This window comes from Macrosteles quadrilineatus, unplaced genomic scaffold, assembly GCF_028750875.1.
Source record: "Macrosteles quadrilineatus isolate MER2022 unplaced genomic scaffold, UCM_ALF_1.0 Scaffold_4__1_contigs__length_99947679, whole genome shotgun sequence".
Classification (NCBI taxonomy): Eukaryota; Metazoa; Arthropoda; class Insecta; order Hemiptera; family Cicadellidae; genus Macrosteles; species Macrosteles quadrilineatus.
Window position 1 is genome coordinate 61,765,696 of NW_026542597.1, and position 27,640 is coordinate 61,793,335.

Here is a 27,640-nt window from a genome sequence, read left to right on the forward strand (position 1 = left end):
ATATAGAACTGATTGTTAATCATTTCGTATTACATACAATATACTATAATATGCTCTTTAGTATTATCCAATTTTTTCTTTTGTACTGTATTTATCATGTGGTAGATTTGTTGACTAATGTTGAGGCTCTTGTTTACTTTTTAGTGTTTACTCGCAAATAATGACATGGCGACCAATTAACCCATAAGGCCCATGTTAAATTTCCAAAAGTTTGCATTCATGTAGGGAAAAGTCCTATGGTCCGATTTGTACCGTTTCAGATTTATACCTTCCCATGGTTGGTTACTATGACTGTGTTAAATTTCATGCAGATCGCTTCAGCCGTTCAGGAGGAGTATTTGTAATAAAAAAGCAGGAGTGTAGTATAAGAGCTTCGCTCGCTTCGCTCGCTCCGCTCAATAAAAAGCAGTATTCTGAGCGTAGAAGAAGAGTTTATGTATTCTATATTTGTAAAGGGTTATTTAAATGTTTATTATGTGTTATACACTTGCATGCGTTAAAATAAAATACAAAAAATATATAAATAAATATATTTATATTGCTGAGCGACAGAGAAGGAAATGGACTAGTAGGAAACAGACAATAGCAAGCGCCAGACACGAGATAACACCGTCGTTATCAGTACAAACATCTGTTCCATTCAAACCTCTACTTCCGCCCTATAAACAATCAAACCAAGCACCGATCAATCCTTTACATTGAAGGAACATATTAAAACAATATTTGTTTAAAAATTAAATTGTGCTAAGCCGTCGGTGGAATAAATAATTATTATTTAATACCTCTGTGCATAATTGTTGATAATTGGCACTAGAGGAGTTCCGAATGAACATACACTTACAATAACATTATCATTCCTTACATCAACCAACAGATTTTCGAAACTCCATTCAACGCATTCAACCACGAATAGCATCCAAACTGAAAGAGTGTATAATGTGTGTCACACTAGTTAATTAATTAATTATTAGTAAATCAACAGAAATTTAGTAATATATCTCCCAGTCAATCAAATCCATAGCATTTAAGTAGATAAACATTATATTTTTTCCCTTTTATACTCAGTAAATTAAATTCCTTTTTTTTTAATTCGGTAAAACAATTTCTTATTGTTAGTAAATTCATTTAGATCATAAGTATCAATAGTAAACTTAAGTAGAGTAGTCGCGATCAATTTTTACCGAATATTTAGGGAATATATCAGTGATAACAAAGACCAAAATAATTAAACATCAAACAAACAATCTCCAAATTCACACCTGAGTCAACGTATCATCAACCGCATATCAACTTAAAAACTCAACGCCTTTCATTCAACATTAAGAGACGACCAGCGACATAATTAGCGCCCCGAATTTAGTAAGGGCTCAAGAGCTAATTCCGAAACTACGTAACAGCACACCACAACAGTATACCTTCAAGAACTTCAGAAAATTGCTCCAGCTTCATTCTTCAATTACACAACTTCATTCTTCCAACTACTCAACTTCAAGAAACTCATCAAACTTCAGCAACCTTCCATATTTACCAGCAATTACCAGACTTCAATGCATCCATCAAATTTCATCAACCTTCAGTATTTCAACAACATTCCCAAATTCATCATCATCAATCATATATCCAACTTCACCAACCCAATTTAATGAAATCTATCACTGATATACGCCCGCCCACATTTTTAGATCAGGTAGATTAAACAATTTCACAAAACCAAACATAGTTATAAGAAAATCTTTCAAAACCAAATTTACCTTTAGTTTGAAAAAAAGTTAATAGTTTATAAGCAAGACCGACACACATTATAACCTCAAATGAACCAAACCAAAAGGAGTGCAGAAAACTGTTGGAACATTTCCACACCAACATCGATGTCATAACGACACAATCTCACGGCGAGCACAATAAAAAAAAACTTCCTTCATCTTTCCCAAACCCCAAAATCACCCAAAAACAAGGAAAAAACAACCCCACCGGGGGGAGGATGTAGCGAATCGCTACAATAGCGCAAGTCACGTGACGACGATGCGCGCGCAGTCGGCCCGGCAAGCGCGCGCAGCGAGCCATGAGAGTAGTAGTAGTGTCTCCACCTCCGTCAACAGCAGTTCTTAGTCCGGATAAGTAATGTAGTATTAAGATAATGTGTAGATAGTTTCGTAGGGGTTGGGGAAGGGTGTAGGTTAGGGTAAATAGTGATTAAATTATGTAACTTATTAGATTCTCGAATGGTCGTGGTCTGGCAATCAATATCACAAATTTAGAATTCACATTTGCTAAATCTAGTTACCTTTTTCACGAATTAGAATAAGTCCATATATATATATATAAACTTCTCTGTTCACTATATTACAATTAGATACATTAAAGAACATAAAAGCTGGCTGTGATAGGCAGCTAAGGTAATATTGTGCACTTTGACGAGTTAGATTAATTTCCTTGCAATAGAGAGTTGGGTTACGACAGGAAATGTGGTGATTAGAGGAAGATATATAGGGCCCAGGTATCTTCACTTACACTCGTATTACTCCACATCATCACAGTTGTCAAATTAAAAAAAAAGACTGACAACTCTAAAATACTTTAATCATTAGATTAGTTGAGCGATGCAGCGTCACATCATCTCTGCTCATATGAGGAGTAGGCCGGGCATGGCGAGGGATGAAGGGAAAGGAGATGCTGGCGCGTACGAGTCCCGGCGCTTTTAATTTCATTTATCTTATTGTGCGTGCCTAATCTAACGAGCATTTTACTTGGCTCTAAAGGTACATGAATCACGTCATCCCCAATTCACATAGCCAAACCAAACTTTATTAAACTATAACACGTAAATCATAAAAGTACGTAAAATTTTTGAACTGATAAGTTAAAACTATCGGATCCAAATGTAGGTATCTTTGGCCTTGTAAAAACGATATTTCAATTTGCTATACAAATTTATTAACGTTTTTAAGTTACATGTAGGAAGCGTGTAGTATTTAAAAAAAATTTTTTAAGTGAATTCGATTTTGCCTATTTATGTAGGCCTACCAAAATCTGGCAAAATGCTGACTTTGAGCACCAATTATGTGAAATCCAAAATAATTTTTTTTTAGTTTTTATCTTCTTCTAGAACTCAATAAACAGGGTTCCATGTAAAAAAATGTAAAAAATTTATTCCTATTTTGAACACACAGAAAGAACGCCAATTACCAGGAAGTGGCAGAAACATTTGTAGTGGCCGTGAAATGCTGAGACTTTTTCATTTTCTTATTAGGAGAATTAAGAAGAATAAACACAAAATCGAATAAAATGAATGAACACATAATGAATTAATGCATGAAACATCATATTGCAGCTATTTGTGATGGATCTTCCAGATGTGGTGGTTCATGAGGTCCCTCCAATGTGAATAATTATTAATGTATGCCTCTTTATATTGCCACTAAATAGAAAGGAGTTTCCACATATAGTACACTTAACACTTATAAGGTTTTTATTTGGTGTGAACCAATGTATGTTGCTTATTTTTCTTTTATAGGATTTCCCACATGTAGTAATAATAATAATAATAATAATAATAATAATCTTTATTGTCATTCAGCTACATAAAATTACAATAGACAACGTCAGAAGTTAGGACACAAATATGACATCATGCTTAAATCTACATCTTATGAAGCAAATTGAACATATGTTGCATAAACTGTACATATAGGCCTAATATTTAAATTTAAAATTCTAAGATGGAATGCTGGTACACATATTTATAAAAAAAATTAAGTAAATAATACTTCAAAAGTAGACAATTTGTAAAAATTCAAGAGATTTGTAAAAAGGTTTTTGGTCATGCAAGCTGCCTACTAGTGGCCAATAGTGTTAAGAGTTCAGAGTAATTATTTGTGTTAAAAAAATCGTCTATAGGAAAAAAAGGCTTTGCTAAGGATTTGAAAAGGTTTATGTTATCAATTTCTTTAAATGGAATGGGAAGTTTATTGAAAAGTTGTAATTGTAAATATTTATGGCGTTTTGTGAATTTTTAAAGTCTAACTGGTGGGATGTACAGGTTGTTAGATTGTCTAGTTGAGTGGTTATGTATTGAGTGACATTTTGAAAAATTTTTAATGTGTTGTTTAACCTACACTAGAAGTTGTTAAAAATACAAATACTTGAAAGTGTCATTATATAATTATTTATAAAGAAAGGTTTGCAGTCAACTTTATATGGTATATCAAACAGGATCCGCAGGGCTTTTCTTTGCAAAGTAAACACCCTGCTGGCCCCACAGCTATTTCCCCAGAGAATATCCTTATATATAATACGTGTGTATGAAATAAACTATGGTAAACGGAATGGAATGTGTGATTTGATACACAGTTTTTTTAGTTTTCACAGTAAAAAACATACTCGTGACAACTTAGATATTACATTGTTAATATGTTCTTCCCAAGTTAATTTTTGATCTAGGAAAATACATAGCAATTTAACATAGTCTAGATTTTCAATTTGGTTTCTGCGTAGTGTAAAACATATTTTCTCTGTCTTGTCTATTAATTTCAAGTAAATTACTCTTAAACCAATTATTACCAATATTGATCATGTTATCAATTCCATGGATTGCTGTGTTAAATTCGTCAGAAGGCCAAATAAACGATGTGTCGTCTGCATATAGAACTGTTTTACAAGGCATAGCATTTGGTAAATCATTAATATATAATACTAGCCGAGTACCCGTCCATGGTAAGGGGTTGGTATACAATGCTTATTGCAGTTATACTCGTGCTTTGCATTTGCAATGGGAAAGGATACGTTTTTAAAGAAAATTTTGTTTACTATAATTTACGGTATAGTATAGAACCAATAGAACCATAGAACCATAGCCATAATGTTCTACCAGTTCACCTAAAGTTCCCACAGCTTTTTGTTGCTGCTTGGTTCAAATTAGCTGTTGTCATAAATGTATAAGAACTAATGGTGCTGCACCCTGTTGGTAAACCGTATAACCTTTTAATGCTATTGAATATCATAGAAACAAATTGTGTAGTCGAAGCAGCTGGCAAAATTATTTAATTCCTTTTAAATGTTAACATGGGAAACACTAGAGCCGCTGGGGCGGAGCACGAAAGGATTTTTTAAGTAAGAATATGTCTATATGTTAATCGGGAATGTGAGCTATCATCATACCAAATTTCAACACAATCAAACCAGTAGTTAACGTGTGATTGAACTTCAAACAAACAAACAAACAAACACACAAACTTTTACATTTATAATATTAGTATGATAAACAATACCGGCCCAAGTACTGACCCTTGTGGCACCCAGCAAGAACCTCTTTAAAAGCTGATGTTTGTTTGCCGGAAGCTACATAATGTTGTCAGCCACAAAGATGTAGGTTTAAAAAAAATTTAGTTCCTGGTGTTTTATACCATAAAAATCCAATTTTTGCAAAATTATGGTGTGCAGAACTGAGTCAAAGGCCCTGCTGAGATCCACAAGGGCCAAACTGAGATAGTTGCCAGATTCAAATGTATCCAGAATATCTTACACTATTGGTTCAACAGCTAAAGTTGTGGAGTAACCGGGTCGAAAGCTAAATTGATTGCTGTTCAGAATTTTATTGTTAGAAAATCAAAAAGCTGTATTTTAACACAATTTTCAATAATTAAAAAAAAACTAGAACCATTGAAATGGGACGATAATTGAAAATAGAAGATATATCTCCTTTCTTGAAAATTGGCACTGTTATGCATATTTTCAGACAACTTGGAAATGTGGAATTTAATAAGGCAATATTAACTAGGTAAGTTAACGGTTCTACAATGTATGGTGCTATATTTTTGACATTTTTTTTAGAAAAGCCATAAAAATCTTCAGAATTAGAGGAACTAAGTGATCTTATAACTTGTAATATTTCAATTGATATTACTGGATTCCAGGAAAAATTTGTATTAGAAACATTATAAAGATAATGTTTCTAATACAAATTTTTCCTCCACTGTGTCCAATGTGTGTTTTCAACCAATTACAGCTGACGAATTTAATAACTATTACATTGATGTAGGAAAACAAATTTTAGACGAGTTCTCTAATGGAGGGGGAAATGTGTTAAATTTTTACGACTTTTTAGATAAGGATCTCCCCCATCCATTAGAGAACTTGACTAAAATTTGTTTTCCTACATCAATGTAATAGTCATTAAATTCGTCAGCTGTAATTGGTGGATCCGACTTTTCACTTAAAAAAAATAAACAACTTTCCATGCAGCCTTACATTTGTTTTGTGAACTATTAATAAATTCCTCATTTTATTTTATCTTAGCAGTTTTAATTCTAGCTTTATATTTTTTTTTATAAGCTGGTATTTTAGTCAAATCCTTGAGGAGTAACATAGTTTCCTTAATTTTCTTAAGTGACTCATCAAACCACAGGTTATTTTTTGTACTAACTTTGTTGTAGTCCTTTCTTACTCTCTTAGATAGTCTAGGACAGTGATAGTTATAAAAATTCTGAATACAGCCAAGGAAACAACTGTAGGCCTATGGTGATTGGTTATGGGGAAATTTCAAAAAATTGTTAATTTAAAATTCCCATGTTATTCTTATGGAGAATATTGTAAAATTTTGTAGTTGGCTTGTTTATGGATATATTTTGATAAAACTTGGCGGGTTTATTTATTTTATTCTAAGCTATTGATATTTTAATAAAAAACACACATTATTAGTTTCCCTGTTGCAGCTAACCTAGGTACTCGTTAAACATAAATGTTTTGCTGCAGCTTGGGGTATTTAGTATTATTTCAGTCATACAGCATTCAAACTCTTTCTCAAAAATAATGTTTTGAATACCTTTGATAAGTACATTTTTGAAATTTATATTGTTGCTGGTAAGAATTAGAACACCACCACCAGTGGTTGTAGATCTAGTCCAATAAGACGCTATTTTGTAATTTTCAAGTTTGAAATGAAATAAATCTGTCCCTTTCATATTAATCTCTGTTAAAACTACAATGTCTGGCTTAATTTCATCCAAGTTTACCTGCAAAATGCCTTTACGGTTTGATAAGTTTTGAACATTTTGGTGAAAAACAAGTTTGAGTGCTGTTTACAGAATGTATTAATTGGTTGCTAGATTGTGGCATTGACTATGGATACCGTACTGAAGTGGTATTAATAGTCAAAGATTGTGGCCTATGTTTCTTAAAAAGAGGTAGTACTATGACATAATTCATTAGTAGGATCACATGTTAGAGGTATGGAATTCAACACGGGAGTGAACAATTCAGAATCTAAAGATACTAATCGATTTCGTTTTTGCCTTTTCATGTACCAAAATCTGGCAAAACGCTGAATTTGAGCATTAGTTATGTGAAATCAAAAACAATTTTTTTTTTTAGTTTTTATCTTCTTTTAAGAATAAAAATATTATCTGGTTGCTAGTAAGAATTACAACACTCTTAATTAAAATTAATGCATGGAAATCTTATTTTATAGAAAAAACAGACCAAAATTATTTGTTAAATAATGTATACGGCCCTATTAACTCGGAACTAATTAAAATAATCACATCAAGAACAACACTGTAATATATCCAAATTTCAAAAGATTATTTTTCATATATTTTTCCAATATTCTCTTCATTATCTGTTTTAACTTTACTTTAAATTAATTTATTATTGTAAATTTTTAATTTTTGAATCAGTTAAACACAGCCTGATGATGGAAACATAGTTTCTGAAAACGCTTGTGGATAAAAACAATTTATTATATATTGGCCTTTTTGAACTTTTAAATTTAGTAATACATTTCATTATTCATTTTCAATATCTCCAATAAAAGTTATTCTTCTAAGAACCCAATAAACAGGGTTCAGTATACAAATTTAAAAAAATTTTTACTATTTTGAACGCACAGCCTTAAAGAATACCAATAACCAGAAAGTGGCAGAAACAATTGTAGTGGCCGTGAAATACTGTGAATTTTTCATTTCCTAATAAGAGAATTAACAAGAATAAACAAAAAATCAAATAAAATGAATAAACGAATAATAAATTTATGTATGAAACATCATATTGCAGCTATTTGTGATGGATCTTCCAGATGTTCTTCACACATTACTAGTGTGAATTAATGTGTATGTCTCTTCATATTGCCACTAAATCGAAAGGATTTTCCACAAATAGTACACACTTATAAGGGTTTTCTTTGGTGTGAACCGATGTATGTTGCTTCATACTTGTTTTGCTTTCAAAGCATTTCCCACATGTAGTAGCCTACACTTATGAGGTCCCTCTCCCATGTGAACCAATGTATGAACCTTCATTTCAATCTTGGTTTTGAAGGATTTTCCATGTATAGTGCACTTTGCTCTTGCGTGTGAACCAATGTATGAATCTTCATATGGCTGTTGTATTAGAAACATTTTCCACATATATTAGGTTACACAACACTTATGAGGTCTAGCCTTTACTGCTTCCTTCAAAACTTCCTACGTCGTGGACCTGTTTCCCTCCCTTTGGATAGTATTTTAGTATTTTTAATACAATTATCTAACTGCCACACATGATTTCCACACTACACACTGCTCGCCTTTACTAATTCCTTCACCCTAAATCATAGACCTGTTTCAGTTTGCCATTTATGAGATGGATCCATGAATGTGATTCACCGATGGACAATCACATATGAGACCGAAATGGATTCACTTATAAGGTCGCTCTCCAGTGTGAACCAATGTATGAATCTTCATGTTGCTGCAGGTTTTGAGGGATTTTCCACATGTATGCACTAATGAGGACGCTCTCCCCTATGAACCATTGTATGTTTCTTCATACAGCTGCTGGTTTTGAAGGATTTTCCACATGCACTGCACTTATAAGGTCGCTCTCCAGTGTGAACTAATGTATGTTTCTTCATACAGCTGCTGGTTTGGAAGGATTTTCCACATATAATGCACTTATGAGGACGCTCTCCCGTGTGATCCAATGTATGAATCTTGATACTGTCCTTGGTTTTGAAGGATTTTCCACATGTAGTGCACTTAAAAGGTCGCTCTCCTGTGTGAACCAATGTATGTTTCTTCACACAGCTGCTGGTTTGGAAGGATTTTCCACATGTAATGCACTTATGAGGACGCTCTCCCGTGTGAACCAATGTATGAACCTTCATTTCAGTCTTGGTTTTAAAGGATTTTCCACATGTAGTGCACTGATGAGGACGCTCTCCCGTGTGATCCAATGTATGAATCTTCATACAGCTGCTGGTTTTGAAGGATTTTCCACATGTAATGCACTTATGAGGACGCTCTCCCGTGTGAACCAATGTATGAACCTTCATTTCAGTCTTGGTTTTAAAGGATTTTCCACATGTAGTGCACTGATGAGGACGCTCTCCCGTGTGATCCAATGTATGAATCTTCATACAGCTGCTGGTTTTGAAGGATTTTCCACATGTAGTGCACTTATGAGGACGCTGTCCCGTGTGAACCAATGAATGAACCTTCATATCATTCTTGGTTTTGAAGGATTTTCCACATGTAGTGCACTTATGAGGTCGCTCTCCTGTGTGAACTAATGCATGATTCTTTATACAGCCGATGGTTTGGAAGGATTTTCCACATATAGTGCACTTATGAGGACGCTCTCCTGTGTGAACTAATGTATGATTCTTCATGTGGCTGTTAGTTTTGAAGGATTTTCCACATATAGTGCACTTATAAGGTCGCTCTCCTATGTGAACTAATGTATGTTCCTTCATACAGCTGCTGGTTTGGAAGGATTTTCCACATATATTGCACTTATGAGGACGCTCTCGCGTGTGAATCAAAGTATGAATCTTCATACAGCTGGTGGTTTTGAAGGATTTTCCACATGTAATGCATTTATGAGGACGCTCTCCCGTGTGATCCAATGTATGAACCTTCAAACAGCTGCTGGTTTTGAAGGATTTTCCACATGTAATGCACTTATGAGGACGCTCTCCCGTGTGATCCAATGTATGAATCTTCATATAGCTGCTGGTTTTGAAGGATTTTCCACATGTAGTGCACTTATGAGGACGCTCTCCCGTGTGAACCAATGAATGAACCTTCATTTCATTCTTGGTTTTGAAGGATTTTCCACATGTATTGCACTTATGAGGTCGCTCTCCTGTGTGAACTAATGTATGTTTCTTTATACAGCCGATGGTTTGGAAGGATTTTCCACATATAGTGCACTTATGAGGACGCTCTCCTGTGTGAACTAATGTATGATTCTTCATGTGGCTGTTGGTTTGGAAGGATTTTCCACATGTAATGCACTTATAAGGTCGCTCTCCTGTGTGAACCAATGTATGACTCTTCACACAGCTGCTGGTTTTGAAGGATTTTCCACATGTAGTGCACTTATAACGACACTTCCCAGAATGTGTCAACAAATGACACTTCACTTGACGTAGCTGAATAAATGTTTTATCACAAGTCAAACACCTAAAAGGACGCTCACCCGTGTGTAAGTATATATGACACTTCATTGTTGATATAGTTGAAAACATTTTTCTACATATAGGACACCTAATGAGAGGCTTTTTAGTGATATTAAACATTTTTTGTTTGTGTTTCTATTTCTGATTTCTAACAGACGAGCTAGTAACTAATAGGAATTAGTCGGGTGGCTTTGCATTTTTATTTAAACATATGTCCTTTTTTGTTGGATTTGTTAAGTGTCGAACAGTTATTTTATATAATGCTGTATCAATAAAATGTTATCAATTCTTGCTCAAATATTATGTGCATTATATATCAAACAACATAGTCTACTCGAGGCAATTTGAGTTTTTTCTTGATTTTGATGTGTTATCAAGTTAAATTAGCCTACTTAAGAAAACTTTGCTTCTATATTTCATGTAGTTATTAAAATATTGCATCATCCATATAAATGTTATGTATAATTTGAATTTTAAGTTTTACAAAGTAAACTTACTTTTATTATGTAGTACTTTTAGTAAAGTAAAAACTTTATCTTTTTAGCTGCCTTTAAATGTAGGCCTATTAAAATAGCGGATTATGTCAATTATCTTTCTTACAACATGAATATAAGTTCCTTTTCCTCTTCAAATCGACTGCCTATTCTGAAAAAGACCATTTTCATTAAATATATACATTAGATTGTAATAATTTAGGTAGGCTATTTTATTATATTTAATTTCAAAATCGTTTTTTAAAGTAATTATGAAGTTTATTACACAGATTTCTAGATATGTGCTAACTTCTGTTTGTAGCACTGTCTGGCCCCAGTCAATACAATAAATAGGGCCAGGCAGTGTTACAAACAACCCAACCATCCCAACAGTGGCGTCGTCCTGTAATCCAGCTACTACTTTACTAGGTCAAGAGTTGTGTATATTTATAGGCATGCAATGTGGATGTGATGCTCCCTGGTGTGGATTAATGTCCGGACTAGTGAGTGCTACAACTATCCGCAGTACATTCCTGATAATTGGTCCAATTTGTTAATTACAAGGCAAAAATTTGGTTTGGATTCCATAATAAACTGTAGGTTAGTAGTTAGTTGCCATTGGCTTTATGGGCCTTAAATTAACAGCTTTGTCTAAGGAATATGTCGGCATTAGTCACTAACAAGACTACAAGATGGCGCCACTCATCTACACTTATCTCTATTGATACTACTTGGCTTAAATAATTACTGTACCGTACCTAAATTTGTATGGTCGCTATTTCAAATGTAAGTAGCCTATTAAAGGTATCTAGAGTACGGTACCACACAATTGAGTAGCAAGGGACAGTGTGTTAAAATATAAACGTGATTTTCTTGCTCCAAACAAAAGAAGACGTCCATATTTAAATAGACTCTTGGGTCATAATTATTCCCAAATTTTGGGTGGACTTTCAATAGTATTTCAATTTTTGTCAAGACGGATGTCTATTTCTATTTTTGGGATCACAAAAATGTTTCTTGTTTCGACAAATCATAAGAATGCAACGTGGAGATGCTCATGATCATGATGTCCATATGATTAAAAGATATGGTCATTGTGTATACGATCACGATGTCACATTGTTGGACCTGGTTACCTGTGATAACAAATAAATATAGAAATAGGCCTATGGGTGGAAAAAGTGGACAGCTCACAACATCTAATTGAGATCAGGTCTCTTGTTTATAAATAAATTGGGATTGCTTTTATAGTAGTGAAAGCCAATTGAACGAGCGACCACGTTTCATGGTTTTTAATAAAGCAATAAATAAATAAAATGATTATAGATATAAAACAAAAAACAACTATTTCATCAATTAATTTAACTTATCAGTTTCGCTCAGAACTATCAACATCTATAACAAGTTTCAGTAGTAAATATGTGGAAATTACATACATATCCATTTTATCAGTATTTTTCTGTGTTTGCTTGCTATGAATGTCATCTCGTGAAACCCACAGTTCTGGTTAAACCTGACATGAACCTAAACCAATCGACATTTTCTCAATCTTGCGCAGATTGTGTAGTTATCAGGCATCCTGCATGAATCCATACAATTAGCCGGTGTAACTTTTTGAAGACTTGCCTGCTTTGAGAGAATTGCACAAACATTGGTCACTATACCTTACGAGGGTTGTTTTCTTAAATTTTTTACATTTAACACAATTATGAAAAGCATTGTTTTCAACCAAGTGTTCTAAATTCAACTATCTCAAAACATTGCCAGAGAAGTAGTTGTTTTTGTGTTTCGGGTGTTTATTGTGTTCGGCAGTTTTGAGAGTGCATTCTGAAATTTTCCTTAATATGATACGCTTATGCAAATTACGGATTAAGGTAGAAGCATACTTTGATGATATCATTTGTCACGGAGAAACTCTCGAAGAGTGTATGAAGAACCTTATGGCATGTTTGGAATGTCTCAAGAAGAATGATCTACATCTTAACAGAACAAAATGTGTTTTCTTCAAGGAAAGTATTAATTACCTTGGACATGAGGTGTCATTCAATAAGATTCAAAAATGTCCTAAAATTGTTGAAGCAGTTACTCAGATGCCTCGCCCTAAAAATGTTGTTGAGTTAAGACGCTTTCTTGGCTTAGTTACATACTATGCAAAATTCATTCCTGAATTCTCTTCAAAAACACATCCGCTACAATGTTTGCTTCGAAAAGGAGAAAAATTCTTTTGGTCAGCTGCTGCTGAAGCCTCATTTCTGAATCTGAAATCTGAACTTTGTAGTGATACAGTTCTTGTTCCTTTCGACCCATCAAAACCAGTTATTCTCACAACAGATGCTAGCCCAACTGGAATTGCTGCAATACTCAGTCATGATATCGATGGTCAAGAAAGACCAATTGCATATGCATCCAGAGCATTGACTCAGGCTGAAACCAATTACAGCCAACTTGATACAGAAGCTCTAGCAATCATCTACGCAGTCACCCATTTTTACAATTACGTTTTTGGTAAAAAAATTCACTCTCGTCACCGATAATGAACCATTGTCACATATCTTTCATCCAGGACGTGCCCTACCACGAATGACATCATCTCGCTTATTGCGTTATTCTTCATTCCTCAGTGGTCTTGACTATACAGTTCGATGCAAGAAAGGGAAAGACAATGAAAACGTAGATTGTTTGTCTCGAAGCCCAGTTCAATCATCAATTTCATCTGAACAAACATTCGACAAAGAAATAAACACTATCAATGCAGAAACCTTACTTCAAATCTCCAGCACAGTGATAACTGCAGAAACGATCAAAGAAGAAACAGCAAAAGACCCTGAGCTTCAAGTTATTTTACATGAACTGAAAAATAGTCGCAAAGATAGCCCTTACATGATCTCAGACAACATACTTTTCCGATCAGATCAAGTTGTAATTCCCAAACGTCTTCAAAATCAAATTCTAAATGAGCTCCATGAATCACACCTCGGAATTACTAAAATGAAACAGCTTGCTATAAGATATGTATATTGGGAAGGTATGGACAAAGACATAGAAAGATTAGTGAAAAGCTGTGAAGCTTGTGCTAAAGTTCGTCAAAATCCACCAAAAGCTCCGGTACATCCGTGGGATCAGCCCGATGATAACTGGGAAAGAGTGCATATTGATTATGCCAGTCCATTGGATGGAAATTATTTCCTCATGTGTGTAGATGCTAAATCAAAGTGGGCAGAAGTTTTCATTCTTCGAAATGCTCCTTCCTCTGCAACGACGATGGCACTACTTGAAAACATTTTCTCGGTCCATGGGTACCCCTCGTTCTTAGTCTCGGACAATGCCACTATATTCAAAAGTGAGGAATTTATCAACGACTGTAAAGAACGTGGGATTTTCCAAAAATTTACTGCCCCTAACCATCCTGCAACAAATGGCCTGGCGGAACGAAACATACAAACCTTAAAGAGAAGACTTATTGCTTCTGCCGATGATCCAACCCCAATTACCACAAAGCTACAAAACATTATGTTCAGATATCGAGCAACACCTTTGGCATCAGGCAAGACTCCAGCAGAGTTGTATTTGAACAGGAAGATCCGGATTAGACTTGACACACTTCTCCCTAACCCAAAGGCAAAACTTCCATCAAAATCAATTGCTCCTCTTCGCCTCCGCTGTCTTAAAGTGGGGGAGAGGGTTCAGGCAAGAGTTCACCTGGGAAATAAAGACATATGGCAGTTTGGTACAGTCAAGAGAAAATTAGGTCAATACCATTACATTGTTGAATTGGATTCTGGACGAAGTTTAAAACGACACATAAATCAATTGATTTTGACTCTTGTAGCCAAGAAGAAATTTACCTTTACAACACAAAACAAACAAGATAGTTCTGTTGTTCCTAGAAGGATTCCTATTACAGACTGTCAAGCACCACCACAAGAGATCCATCCAGAGTCTGAATCAAATACAAACAATCCAACAGAACTAGACGGTACTCTAAGGGAAGAAAATCTAGACAGACCTCAAGCCACAGAACAAAAAGAAAACAAATTAACTCGTCCTTCCAGACAGCGCAAGGTTCCGTCCTATCTTAAGGACTTTGCTCTCCAGCGATTAAGTGGGGGAGAATGTTATGAACATATGTAGTTGTTACCATAGCAACCAAAATGTTTATTATCAAATGCTGTTGACTATTCTATTCTGTTTTCTAATATAACACAGTTACTTCTATTTCAACACTCTGTCTTTTTATATTCTAATATTTCCACTCGAGTCATCTCAGTAGTAATATGAAATTATGATTTTAAAATGTGTGAAAAGACAAATTGTGTGAACAGTATTTCACTCAAAATGGCAAAAAAATACAATTAATTATCTCCTTGAGAAAAAAGTTTCAATTTTTAAGGTGTGTGTCCCCTACTCTAAACTCATTTTATGTGTTCAAAAATTTTAAAATGATTCAAGTAAATGTGACTTTATAATTTCACTATTTTTTACACCAAAATGTCAAAATTGTACTATAACTTATTATATTAAAGTGTTTTGGTTCTTTGAGATTTTTTACACCAAAATCTTTCAATACAATCATTCACATTAGCAAAACTTTAAATAATTAGTTAGGGGTTTTTTTTAAGAGGTTGGCGGCCTCTTTTAACCTTGCATTTGCCCGTCCACATTGTTGGTAAAATGAATTTATTTCAAATAGTCTTTACTTGCTTTTGTCAGCTGATTATTTAAATGATTTAAATTAGTCATCTGCCAATGTTTTTGTTTTTTAGTTTTTATATACACAATTCTTGTTCAGTTCATGAAAATAAAATAATGTTAGAAGTGTTTGTTAATCTGTGAGTTTATCTTAAATTAAGCTCTCCAACATGGTGTCAGGTTATTAGAAGAATTACAATAATGAATGGAATACCTCTACCAGATCCACTTGACATTTCGGACAAAACAAATGCAGCAGAGAAATGGATGTTATTCAAGGTCCAATGGAACAACTATCTAACTTTGGCTGAAGCGTGTGGTGGCTCAAAATGCAGCAAGATAACAAGCAAAAAAGTTCAGGTAGCTTTATTCCAGTCTCTCATTGGAGGTAAAACATTACAGCTAATAAATAAAATATGCAATGACAAGGCCAGTGTTGATGAGATTATTGATAGACTAGATGATTATTTTAATAATGCTAAGAATGTTACTTTTGAGCGCTTTATGTTTAATAGTGCTACACAATCACCAAATGAGTCTTGTAAAGAGTATATTAACAGGTTACATGAAATGATAGGAAAATGTGAATTTGAGTCACTGTCAAATTTATCTAGGCTTGAAATTTAAGAGCAGCTCTTATGTGATAGGTTAGTAGTAGGTTTATCAAATAATGACTTAAGAAAACGGCTCTTATCAAAAAAAAGATCTGACTCTTGATAATGCGACAAGCATATGTCTTTCTGATGAGCAGGCTAGTAATCTTGCTAAAAAAATCAATGAACGTAGAACTAACGAGACTGAACCTTCTACGGAAAATATAGTTAATGAGTCGTTTAGAATAAACAGTGATCAAAAACTTCTTTCGTGTAAATTCTGTGGGGGGAAACACCAAAGAGGAGCAAGTTACTGTCCTGCGTTTGGAAAAGCGTGTAGTTTATGTCGAAAAAACAATCATTTTGCTAAAATGTGCCTTAAAGCAAAAGAAAAGATTAAAGTAGGTAGTAAGCTCTGCTTGTGAAGATACCATTCCTGGAGATTATGTAGACAAAAATGACATATATGAAATGGAAGATGACATTCCAAAAAAACGTCTATTCGTCCATTTGAAAGTCCCATTTAGGAAAGGTAATCGAATGCTAAAATGTCAACTTGATAGCGGGGCGACATGCAATGTAATGAGTTACGATATTTTGAAGGAGCTGGTTGGAGTTGATCGTCCAGTCCTCCAAAAAAGTAATACAACGCTTACTTTCTATGGTGGTGCTTCAAAGGCTTCTCTTGGGAAAATAACATTGCATGTTATATGGAAGAATATTAAGCAAAGAATGTCGTTTGAAGTTATCAATACGAAGCATATTCCATTGATTGGAGCTCAAGACTGTTTACGGTTAGGGCTTATTGCAGTAGATGAGGATGTTTTTGAGTTAAAGAATTCTCCAAATCCAAGCTCCATTCTATCTTCTTTTCAAGACATTGGTCAAGGTCTAGGATGCTTTGAGGGTAAACATAAATTTAGACTTGACGAATCTGTTGTTCCTGTAGTGGTTCCACCTCGAAGATATCCTCTGGTTTTACAAGATGAGATAAAAAGTGAAATACAACGTCTTCAAGAATTAGGTGTAATACGTAAGGTAACGGAACCTTCCTCATGGGTCAGTGCTATGGTTGTCGTTAAGAAACCGAACAAGTTACGCATTTGTATTGACCCACATCAACTAAACAAAGCTATCCAGCGGTCACATTATCAGGTCCCCACTATAGAAGAAGTTGCTCCAAAACTTATAAAAGCCAGGATATTTAGTACTCTAGACCTAAAAGATGGGTTCTGGCATATAAAGTTAACCGAAGAGGCAAGCAAATTAACGACATTTTGGACTCCATTTGGGAGGTACCGCTGGCTAAGGATGCCTTTCGGAGTAAAGTCAGCTCCAGAAGAATTTCAACGGCGAGTACACGAAGAGCTGGAAGGACTAAAAGGAATTTTTACGATTGCAGATGATGTCGTAGTTTACGGCAGTGGAGACACAGATGAACAAGCTTTAGAGGACCATAACAAGAATCTGCATGCATTGATTGAGCGAGCTAGACAAAGAAATATAAAGTTCAACATGAATAAATGTAAAATCGGACTGAAGGAAGTTAAGTACATGGGACATGTTTTGAGCAGTGATGGCTTGAAAGCAGATCCTGACAAGATATCAGCAGTCTCAAATATGAAAGAGCCTCAGAACAAGGAGGAAGCTCAAAGGTTCTTGGGATTTATCAATTATTTAAGTAAATTTCTGCCAGGACTGTCAGAAGTAGCAGTTCCAATAAGAACTCTAATTAAAGAAGATGTTAAGTGGACGTGGCAGGAATTACATTCATTGGCTTTCAAGAAATTAGTTAACATGGTGACCAACTCTCCAACCCTACAGTATTACAATAAGGACTCTCCTGTGACGTTGCAATGTGATGCAAGTCAGTTTGGTTTGGGTGCTTCGCTATTGCAAAATGGTAAGCCAGTTTCATATATATCAAGGACTTTAAATCCAACAGAATGCCACTATGCTCAGATCGAGAAAGAATGCCTGGCAGTTCTATTTGCCTTTGAAAGGTTTGAACAGTATTTGTTCGGTAAGTGTGATATTACGGTAGAAACCGATCACAAACCTCTTGAGACTATTTTCAAAAAACCTTTGGTCAACGCACCTAAGCGGTTGCAAAGAATGTTGCTGCGATTGCAGAAGTTTACATTTACTGTTGTTTATCGACCAGGTAAAACAATGCTTTTAGCAGATTTTTTGTCACGCGCCCCAGAAACTAAGTATGAATGCAGTATGCAGGACAATTCAGTAATGATTTTTGAAACCTCAATGAACAGCTCGACAAAGGAGTTTGAACAGTGTAAGTCCTTAGAGTACATAAATGTTACGGATGAGCGTTTAAACCAACTGAAAGAACACACATACAAAGACCCCGTGCTTCAGAAGCTTATACCGGTGATTATAAATGGTTGGCCTAATAGAAAGACTCAAGTTCCCAAGGAGCTATGGAATTACTGGCCTTTTAAGGAAGAGCTTGGAGTTGAAGACGGACTTGTCCTCAAAGGAGAGCGGATTGTTATCCCAAGTAGCATGACAATTGAACTAGTCCATAGAATTCATTTTTCACATCAAGGGGTTGAATCATGTATAAGGAGAGCAAAAGATGTATTTTTTTGGCCGGGAATGGCAGGAGATATAAGAAAAGAAGTTGAAAAATGTTTAGTATGCAAGAAATATGCACCGACTCAACGGAAAGAACCCCTCTTACTTCAAGAAACACCATCACGACCATGGCAGCGAATCGGGGTTGATTTTGCTCAAGAAGGCTCAACTCACTTCATTATTGTGACTGATTACTATTCGTCATTTTTTGAGATTAGGAAAACACAAAAATGTACCTCTGAATCATTGATTGTTTTCTGTAAAGAGTTATTTGCAAGATACGGCATTCCAGACATTGTAGTTGGTGATAGTGGCACCCCTATATTAAGTCAAGCATTTAAAGATTTTTCAGAAGAGTGGAAATTTAAGATAATTACTTCCTCTCCATATCACCACCAGGCAAATGGAAAAGTTGAATCTGCTGTAAAGATATTTAAGAGTATTTAAAAAAAAGTGAGAGAAGACAAAGGCGACTTTCAGCAGGCTCTTCTTGAGTTGAGAAATACACCACTCAAAGAAATTGGTAAGAGTCCAGCTCAGTTGTTAATGTCTAGAAGAACTAAAAGCTTTGTACCCACTTGTGAAGATCTGCTGCGTCCTAATGTTCCTGTGAAAGTAATTGAAAAGTGGGATAAAAAGAAAGATGCATACAAAACATATTTTGACAAAGGAGCTAAAGACCTCGCCCCACTGATACCAGGACAAGTTGTTTGGGTTCAAAGGAAACCTCAAGAGAGAAGGGATCCCTGGGTAGAAGGTAAAGTTATAAAAAAAGAAAGAGATCGAAGATATGTGGTACAAGTTGGTGGAAACTTATATGTTCGCAACAGACGCTTTTTAAAGACATAAAAAAAAGTTAAGAAAGGGAGGATGTTGGTAAAATGAATTTATTTCAAATAGTCTTTACTTGCTTTTGTCAGCTGATTATTTAAATGATTTAAATTAGTCATCTGCCAATGTTTTTGTTTTTTAGTTTTTATATACACAATTCTTGTTCAGTTCATGAAAATAAAATAATGTTAGAAGTGTTTGTTAATCTGTGAGTTTATCTTAAATTAAGCTCTCCAACACACATAGACTAAGCGCCCGTGCGTGGATCGTTTACAGCAAAGCAAGGAGTGAGCCGGTACAGTACAAAGGTGAACTGTACTGATAAAATGTTATCGGCAGTAACCAGGATCCGAACCCCTGACATCGCTGCCTTGGGCCCGAAGTCCGCGACGCTACCGACTGAGCCACCGACTCACTAATAGATAATAGGTTAGATACAGCAACAGATATACAACCTCACTTATTTCATAAAATCTGGAATTGTGAATTAATGTGGTTTGACAGTTCAGCTTGTTTACATTTGGGTGGCATAGCAAATTGCAAATATTGTATTTGCTCTCATGGCAGCCATGGAGACCAATAAATATTTATTTTTAAAATCCTCATCTCAGAACTTTTAAAGCCAAAGGGGCAAAGCCCACGGTCAGTATCGAAGTGTGAATAGTCCTACAATGGTCCTTGGTATGGTAGCTATGTTTTTGTAAAATTTAAGCCCAGTCAGTTCAGTAGTTTATGTGCCTATTAGTAACACACATACAGACAGACACCACTAGATTTTTATATAATACTGTAGTATAGAATAGATAAAAAGTTTTTTTTTAAGATTCATGATTTACAGGTTACATGAAGATTTTTTAAAGAGGATGTTTTGATTTTAGAATTAGAATTTCCAGTAAGAAGGATGTTAGGTGTCGATGTCATCCACTTCAACAAACTGGTACCTACTGTACTTGAAGTTGTTTCCATAGCGGCTGATTGTGCCATTGATTCATTACCGTTCTAGTTTAAGTTGCTGGAGTTAATTTATGTTCATGGACTGGTGAAGATTCTTGTATGTTATGATGGTGAATAATTTGCTGCAAACGTTTGACAAAGTATTGGTAAAGAACACCATCGTGTAAAGGGCGGTTTGAGTGCTGAAAGTATTACTATCAGATAATTTTCATGGATGCTTTTGTTGCCTCTTGAAATTGAACTAGATTCTTGACAAAGTGATCTGGCCACACATGATCCCTCACATAGCCCATTGCAGAACAAATAAGCATTTTTAGATTTTTAAAAGACACTAGCTCCCTTATTTTCCTTCTGATAAGCCAAGTGGCTGCTTAGGCAGTCTGAAGGCAATGGTTTTTACCAAATTCATTTCGGAAGGTAACTGCCACACCTGCACTCAGACTCCTTTCATCTTCCAGGTCTGCAGAAATGGTGTGAGCAAAGCCGACAGACTCGTCATTTCGAAATGTATTTATCATGTTTTTCATGTTTGTCTGAATTATATTAATTGGTTTGGTAATGAATTAGGATTTTTTTATCTTGGTGCAACTTTTGATGTCACTTTGTTAACGTGACATCAAGAGTATATATTTGTAGTATATTTTTATCAACTATAATACGTAAATCATACAAGAATGTAAATTTTTTTAATTGATAAGTTTAAACTATCGGATATAATGTAGGTTTCTTTGGACTTGTAAAAAACGTGATTGCATATTGAATTCCTAATTGCAGTACCTATTCAAAGTCTGCATTATTGATTGGTACGTCTATGGAAAGTACGTATATGTTGGTACTTGCAGTATCCAAACTCAATCGTAGGCCTATATTTGGTTCACAAAAATTGAATGGCTATTTGGCCATTATTATATATAGCCATTATTTGGATTATTTAAAATAAAAAAAATTCAAAATGGTGCATCAGCCTTATTCCGGCGACCATAATTATTGCTTATTCATTTTGTAGTAAATTATGCTCAATGATATCAATCAGATTGTTCTTCCATTTTTCCCCGTACTGTTGTAATGTGCTATTTATTTAGATAATTTGTTGACTAACCTAACATATGTTGCGACTCTTGTTTACCTTTTTATTGTTATCTCACAAATAATGTCATGGCAACCAATTACCCCATAAGGCTAATGTTAAATTTCCAAAAGTTTAAATTCACGTAGGGAAAAGCCCTCTGGTCTAATTTGTACCATTTGAGGTTTATACCGTACCTTCCCATGGTTGGTTACTATGGTTGTGCTAGATTTTTGCAGATCGCTTCAGCCGTTCAGGAGGAGTATTTGTAAAACAAAAGCAGGAGTGTAGTATAAGAGCTTTGCTTTGCACCGCTCAATTACTAATTATTAATTGTGTTTTCTTTTTATAATAAACAATTAATAAACTAAGTAAAATTAATGTTAACATTCTAAAAATGCATGAAACTATTCACCATGGTAACAGGAAGAATTGTGTCAAATTTGGGCTTGATGAGTTTAGTAGTTTTCTTTAGAATGGTACCTAAACTTATAAAAACTAACTAATTTATAAAAAAAAATTTTTTGGGCATTTTTGCGGACTGCTCCCCTTAATATGTATAATTTAAAATAAGGTCAAAACAGATGTTTATTGTTTTTCAATGTTTACATTTTACTTTTATAGTCTTCACCTGCACGGTCACTATATGTGGGGGGAGAGGGTACAGGTCAAACTTTTCATCAATAATAAAAACACATGGCAGTTTGGTCAAGTAAAGAAGAAGCTTGTGAAAAGACACTATCTTGTAGTTCTCGACAAATCTGATAGAATCCTGAAGAGGCACATCAATCAACTACGCCCAACGCTGGTACAGAGGCCAAAAACAAAAAATGTTACATTCGGACTAACGCAGTCGTTTGATGTTCCCAGAATTCCAAGACGACCAGAAATATATATGAATCCAGATCCAGTTGCAGCTCCAGAACCAATGCAACCAGAAGTACAATCCCCAGAAAGAGCTCAAGCTGAGAATGTCATACCACATCGTGAGCAAGTTGAGAATACCAACGCCAGACCACAGCGTGAGCGTCGCATGCCCTCAAGATTAGAGACTACCAGTTGAAAAAGATTGTTCTTAATTAGTGGGGGAGACTGTCATATCCTTTAGTCTATCTTGACTACATATGGTTTAGTTAATATGTATAATTTCAAATAAGGTCAAGAGAGATGCTTGTTTTTCAATATTTACATTTTACTTTTATAGTTGATCATTACAATTTATATAAAAGAGTTTACTTTTAGTTATTTCAATAAAAATAGATACCAGGCCACCCGTTTGAGTCACAACAGAATTGATTTATTGAGTTAAATCAATTATGTTTTATTCAGAGTATTTAATTCATGTATTGTTGTTGATTTTGTTGTTGTGTTTATTTAAATGGTTAATTACAGCTCGTTTCTCTCAAATGGCGCGTTGTTCTTGAACCTCTCTCCACTTTTTTCCTGTTGTTGGTAAAGTTTGGTGAGCCGCTCCTCGGGCCTGCACATGGAATCACGCTTCCAAGTCGTTAGCCTGGGTGCAGGTACGAGGGTGTGGTTCATAAGAACCCAATAAACAGGGTTCAATATAAAAAATGCAAAAAGAATTATTACTATTTTGAACGCACAGCCTTGAAGAACGCCACTAACCAGGAAGTGGCAGAAACATTTATAGTGGCCGTGAAATACTGAGACTTTTTTCATTTTCTTAATAATAGGAGAATTAAGAAGAATAAACACAAAATCGAATAAAATGAATGAACACATAATGAATTAATGTATGAACATCATATTGCAGCTATTTGTGATGGATAATCCAGATATGGTGCACTCATGAGGCCCCTCCAGTGTGAATTAATGTGTATGTCTCGACATATTGCCACTAAATCAAAGGATTTTCCACATAGTACACTTATAAGGTCTTTCTTTGATGTGAAGCAATGTATGTTGCTTCTTACTTATTTTGCTTTTAAAGGACTTCCCACATGTGGTAGTAGTAATATTAATAATAATAATAATAATAATAATAATCTTTATTGTCATTCAGCAACATAAAATTACAATAGACAACTTCAGATGTTAGGACACAATTAATTATGACATCATGCTTAAATCTACATCTTATGAAGCACATTGAACATTTGTTGCATAACTGTACATAGCCTATAGGCCTAATATTTAAATTTAAAATTATAAGATGGAATGCTCTTACACAAATTTATAAAAAACTTAAGTAAATAATACTTCAAAACTAAAAAATTTGTAAAAATTCAAGAAATTTTTAAAAAGATTTTTGGTCATGCAGGCTGCCTACTAGTGGCCAATAGTGTTAAGAGTTCAGAGTAATTATTTGTGTTAAAAAATTGTCTATAGAAAAAAAGGCTTTGCTAATTAGCCATCTTGATAATGTTGATTTGAAAAGGTTTATGTTATCAATTTCTTTAAATGGAATGGGAAGTTTATTAAAAAGTTGTAATTGTAAATATTTATGGCTTTTTGTGAATTTTGAAAGTCTAACTGGTGGGATGTACAGGTTGTTTGATTATTATTAAAAATATAAATACTTGAAAGTGTCATTATATTATATTAGACAGTTTAGATATTACATTGTTGGTAAGTTCCTCCCAAGGTAATTTTTTATCTAGGAAAATACCTAGCAATTTAACATAGTCTGGATTTTCAATTTGGTTTCTGCGTAGTGAAATACATATTTTCTCTGTCTTGTCTATTAATTTCAAGAAAATTAGGTACTCTTAAACCAAATATTGCCAATATTGATCATGTTATCAATTCCATGGATTGCTTTGTTAAAATCGTCAGAAGGCCAAATAAACTATGTGTCGTCTGCATATAGAACTTTTTTACACGGCATAGCATTTGGTAAATCTATAAGTATAAAAGAGGATGTTTGTATATACATATATATATATATATATATATTTGGCAGTGATAAACTCAGACACCGCTGAACCGATTGCCACGAAACTTGGTACATACGTGTAGAATTTCATGGAATAGGTTTATACACCATCAATTTCGTGATCCGTCCAATCGGCTCCGCCCCAGTGGCTCTGGAGTTTCCCATGTTAACCTTATGAGAAATGGAATTAATGAATCTTAACAGCTGTTTCAATTAAACAAGTTGGTTCTGTTCTATGATGTTCAATAGCATTAAAGTTACAAGGATTACCAACAGGGTGCAGCACTATTATTTCTTTTACATTTATGATAACAGCTAATTTGCAACCAAAAGGTGAGTGAGCATAGCGAACGAACTTCAACTTGGAAGCGAGTTAGCGTAGTGAACGAGCCCCAACCTAAAGGTGAGTGAGCGTAGTGAACGAACTTCAACCAGGACGTGATTGAGCCATGCGAGCGAGATCATCTTGAAAATTAAGAAGTTAAACAGGGCAAAGCCCGCGGGTTACGGCTAGTTAATCTATATAATCAAATCCAACGTATGTTTGTTTGTATGTATGTATGTATGTTTGTTTGTTTGTTTGTCCTTTATGGATTCCGAAACTGCTAGACAGATTGTAATGAAACTTTCAGGCATCATTAAGCATTATTCAAGGATGGTTTGTGTGAAGTTTGGTGCAGATCCGTCAAAAGGGCTCCGCCCCAGTGGCTCTGGAGTTTCCCATGTTAACCTTATGAGTACACATATTTAAATGGAATTAAAGAATCTTAACAGCTGGTTTAACTAAGCAATTTGATTCTGTGATGTTCAATAGCATTAAAAGTTAAGTTTACCAACAGGGTGCAGCACGATTATTTTTTTTTTTAATTCATGGCAACAACTAATTTGCAACCTAAAGGTGAGTGAGTGTAGCGAACGAACTACAACCAGGATCTTGAAAATGAACAAGCATTTGACATAAAACCACATTAGGACAGGACGACGTCTGTCGGGCCAGCTAGTATATAATACTAGCCGAGTATCTATGATTACAGAGGAAGACCATCGTAGCCTCGAAGGACAACAGATTTTTGCATTTCCACCAGAAGATACCCCGCTGATAAGCACACAATTAATGACAGATGAGGATCTACAACACACATGCCGCATCCACCTTATTGACACACAACACCCAACATCATGTGAATACAAAACACTGCCACCCGAAGCTAGACCTACTATAATAAGGAGACTACAAAATAGAAACCTATCCTTTAACAACTTTATTACAGCTCAAGACAACGAGGACAACATTCACATTGTCATATGCTCAACAGGAATAAATGGCAATTGGAAGAGGAAACTGTTCCGGTTCCTTGAATTGGCAAACGATTGTATAAAATTCCCAGTACTTTTCTCTATCAGACTCGAAGAATTCATGGAAACTGGCAGCCTCAGCAAACTACACATCAGAGAAATAATACAAATACTACTACAATATTCATGTAATGCCTACCTACATCGTTTCCGGATTTATACACAAACAAAAGACTACAAAAAAATTATTGATGATCTCATTGACCACACTACAGACAGGGTACAAAGGAAAATAGCAAAAATATTCCCAGGAAAAGAAAAAACCTCGTACTACAGTACTTGGAGAACAACTCGGGGAACGTACACAGGAATTAACACCTATCAACCTCCATGTCTACCATCCAACAGTGAGGAAAGCTTCGCTCAAGCAGCGATGCTTGAGCAAAGAGAACTCTGGAAGTCAAAAGAATTGATGTTGCTACACCACCTTAACACCATATACAAGGAGTACAATATAAGCAGCCTCCAAAAAGACGACCCTAAACTCCAAGTCTTCTGTAATAGAACCAAAAACAAATACGCCATCATAAACCTGAACACTGGAAACTTCCTCACCCAACAAGAAACAACACACCCAACACCTTACCAATTCGGTTTCGATGGAGCACGTCTAGTGCAACTACTGAGGAAAGGTAATGGAAATTATGTAACTGCTCCAAACAACATAGCAATTAATCAAAACATCTTAGTATCAGACGAGACAATACTCCTAAACGAACTACATCTCTATAATAGCACAAAACACATTGACATTAAAAACTCATACAACACTAAACTGAACTTAGTCCAAGGTGTGCCAGGATGTGGGAAAACAACTTTCCTACTCAACAACTTTGCTACAGGGGACCTCATCCTGTTTCCTTCAAGAGATGCGGCAATGGACTTCCGACAGAGATACAAAACCAACCACCCAGACCATAGTCAGACAAAATGCAATGACACCTCTCGAACCGTGCATTCATTCATAATAAACTCCACCCAACATCTTAAGAGAGGAAACACCTATAACAGGCTCTTCATCGACAAAGCTCTAATGATGCATGCCGGAGAAATACTCTTTGCAGCCATTTTATCAAATGCTAAAGAAGTATTGCTTATTGGTGACATGAACCAAATACCATATATAAACAGAGCAGAGAACCTAGAAGTTAAATACCACAACATTACAGAAATAGCCACAACAGCAAAAATACTAAACACCACATACAGATGCACAAAGAGCACCACAGCCATCCTCTCAAAATTCTACAGCCAAGGATTGCAAACCACCAACCAGACAGAGAAAGAACTGGCGACACAGCAGTACCAGGGACTAGAAAGCCTGAACCTCACTCTCAACAAAAATAAATACAAATGCTTGGTCTTCAAACAAGCTGAGAAAAGAGAACTAAACAAGCTAGGTTTCAACGCATCTACGATACATGAATTTCAAGGACGGCAAGCAGAAAACATAGCTGTCATACGAACATCTGCTAAAAGAGAAGAAATTTACGATTCGCAGCACCACTGCATTGTTGCTATCTCAAGAAACACACACTCATTCCTTTACATAACACCCAGCAGTAATGATAAACTAGGCCGTTGGATACAACAAGCAAACTTGCTTAGCTCCCAGGAACTTTCCAAATACCACATCAACATTGAGAAAATCGCAGAACCAACCCTCCCAAAGCAAAAAACCACACTACAAACTAACAAAAACCAAAGTTGCACACAAGAACCCCTAAACACTCCCACCTCCCAACATCA

General features: G+C 35.2%; 2 protein-coding genes across 2 annotated transcripts in view; both read right to left on the reverse strand.

Annotated features, from left to right (window-relative positions):
- Positions 1-8,758: 8,758 nt before the first annotated feature.
- Positions 8,759-10,231, reverse strand: LOC128992972 (zinc finger protein 85-like). The gene is made up of 2 exons (XM_054416719.1): positions 9,890-10,231; positions 8,759-9,481 (listed from the first exon to the last, which is right to left on the reverse strand). Exons 1-2 carry the CDS (start codon positions 10,229-10,231, stop codon positions 8,759-8,761), a joined length of 1,065 nt encoding a protein of 354 aa, XP_054272694.1.
- Positions 10,232-10,950: 719 nt separating this feature from the next.
- Positions 10,951-27,640, reverse strand: part of LOC128992377 (zinc finger protein 347-like) — a 66,420-nt gene continuing 49,730 nt past the window's right edge. The window contains exon 5 of the transcript XR_008490713.1: positions 10,951-11,080. The gene's annotated coding sequence lies outside the window, so the exon portion shown is untranslated. The remainder of the gene's footprint in view (positions 11,081-27,640) is intronic.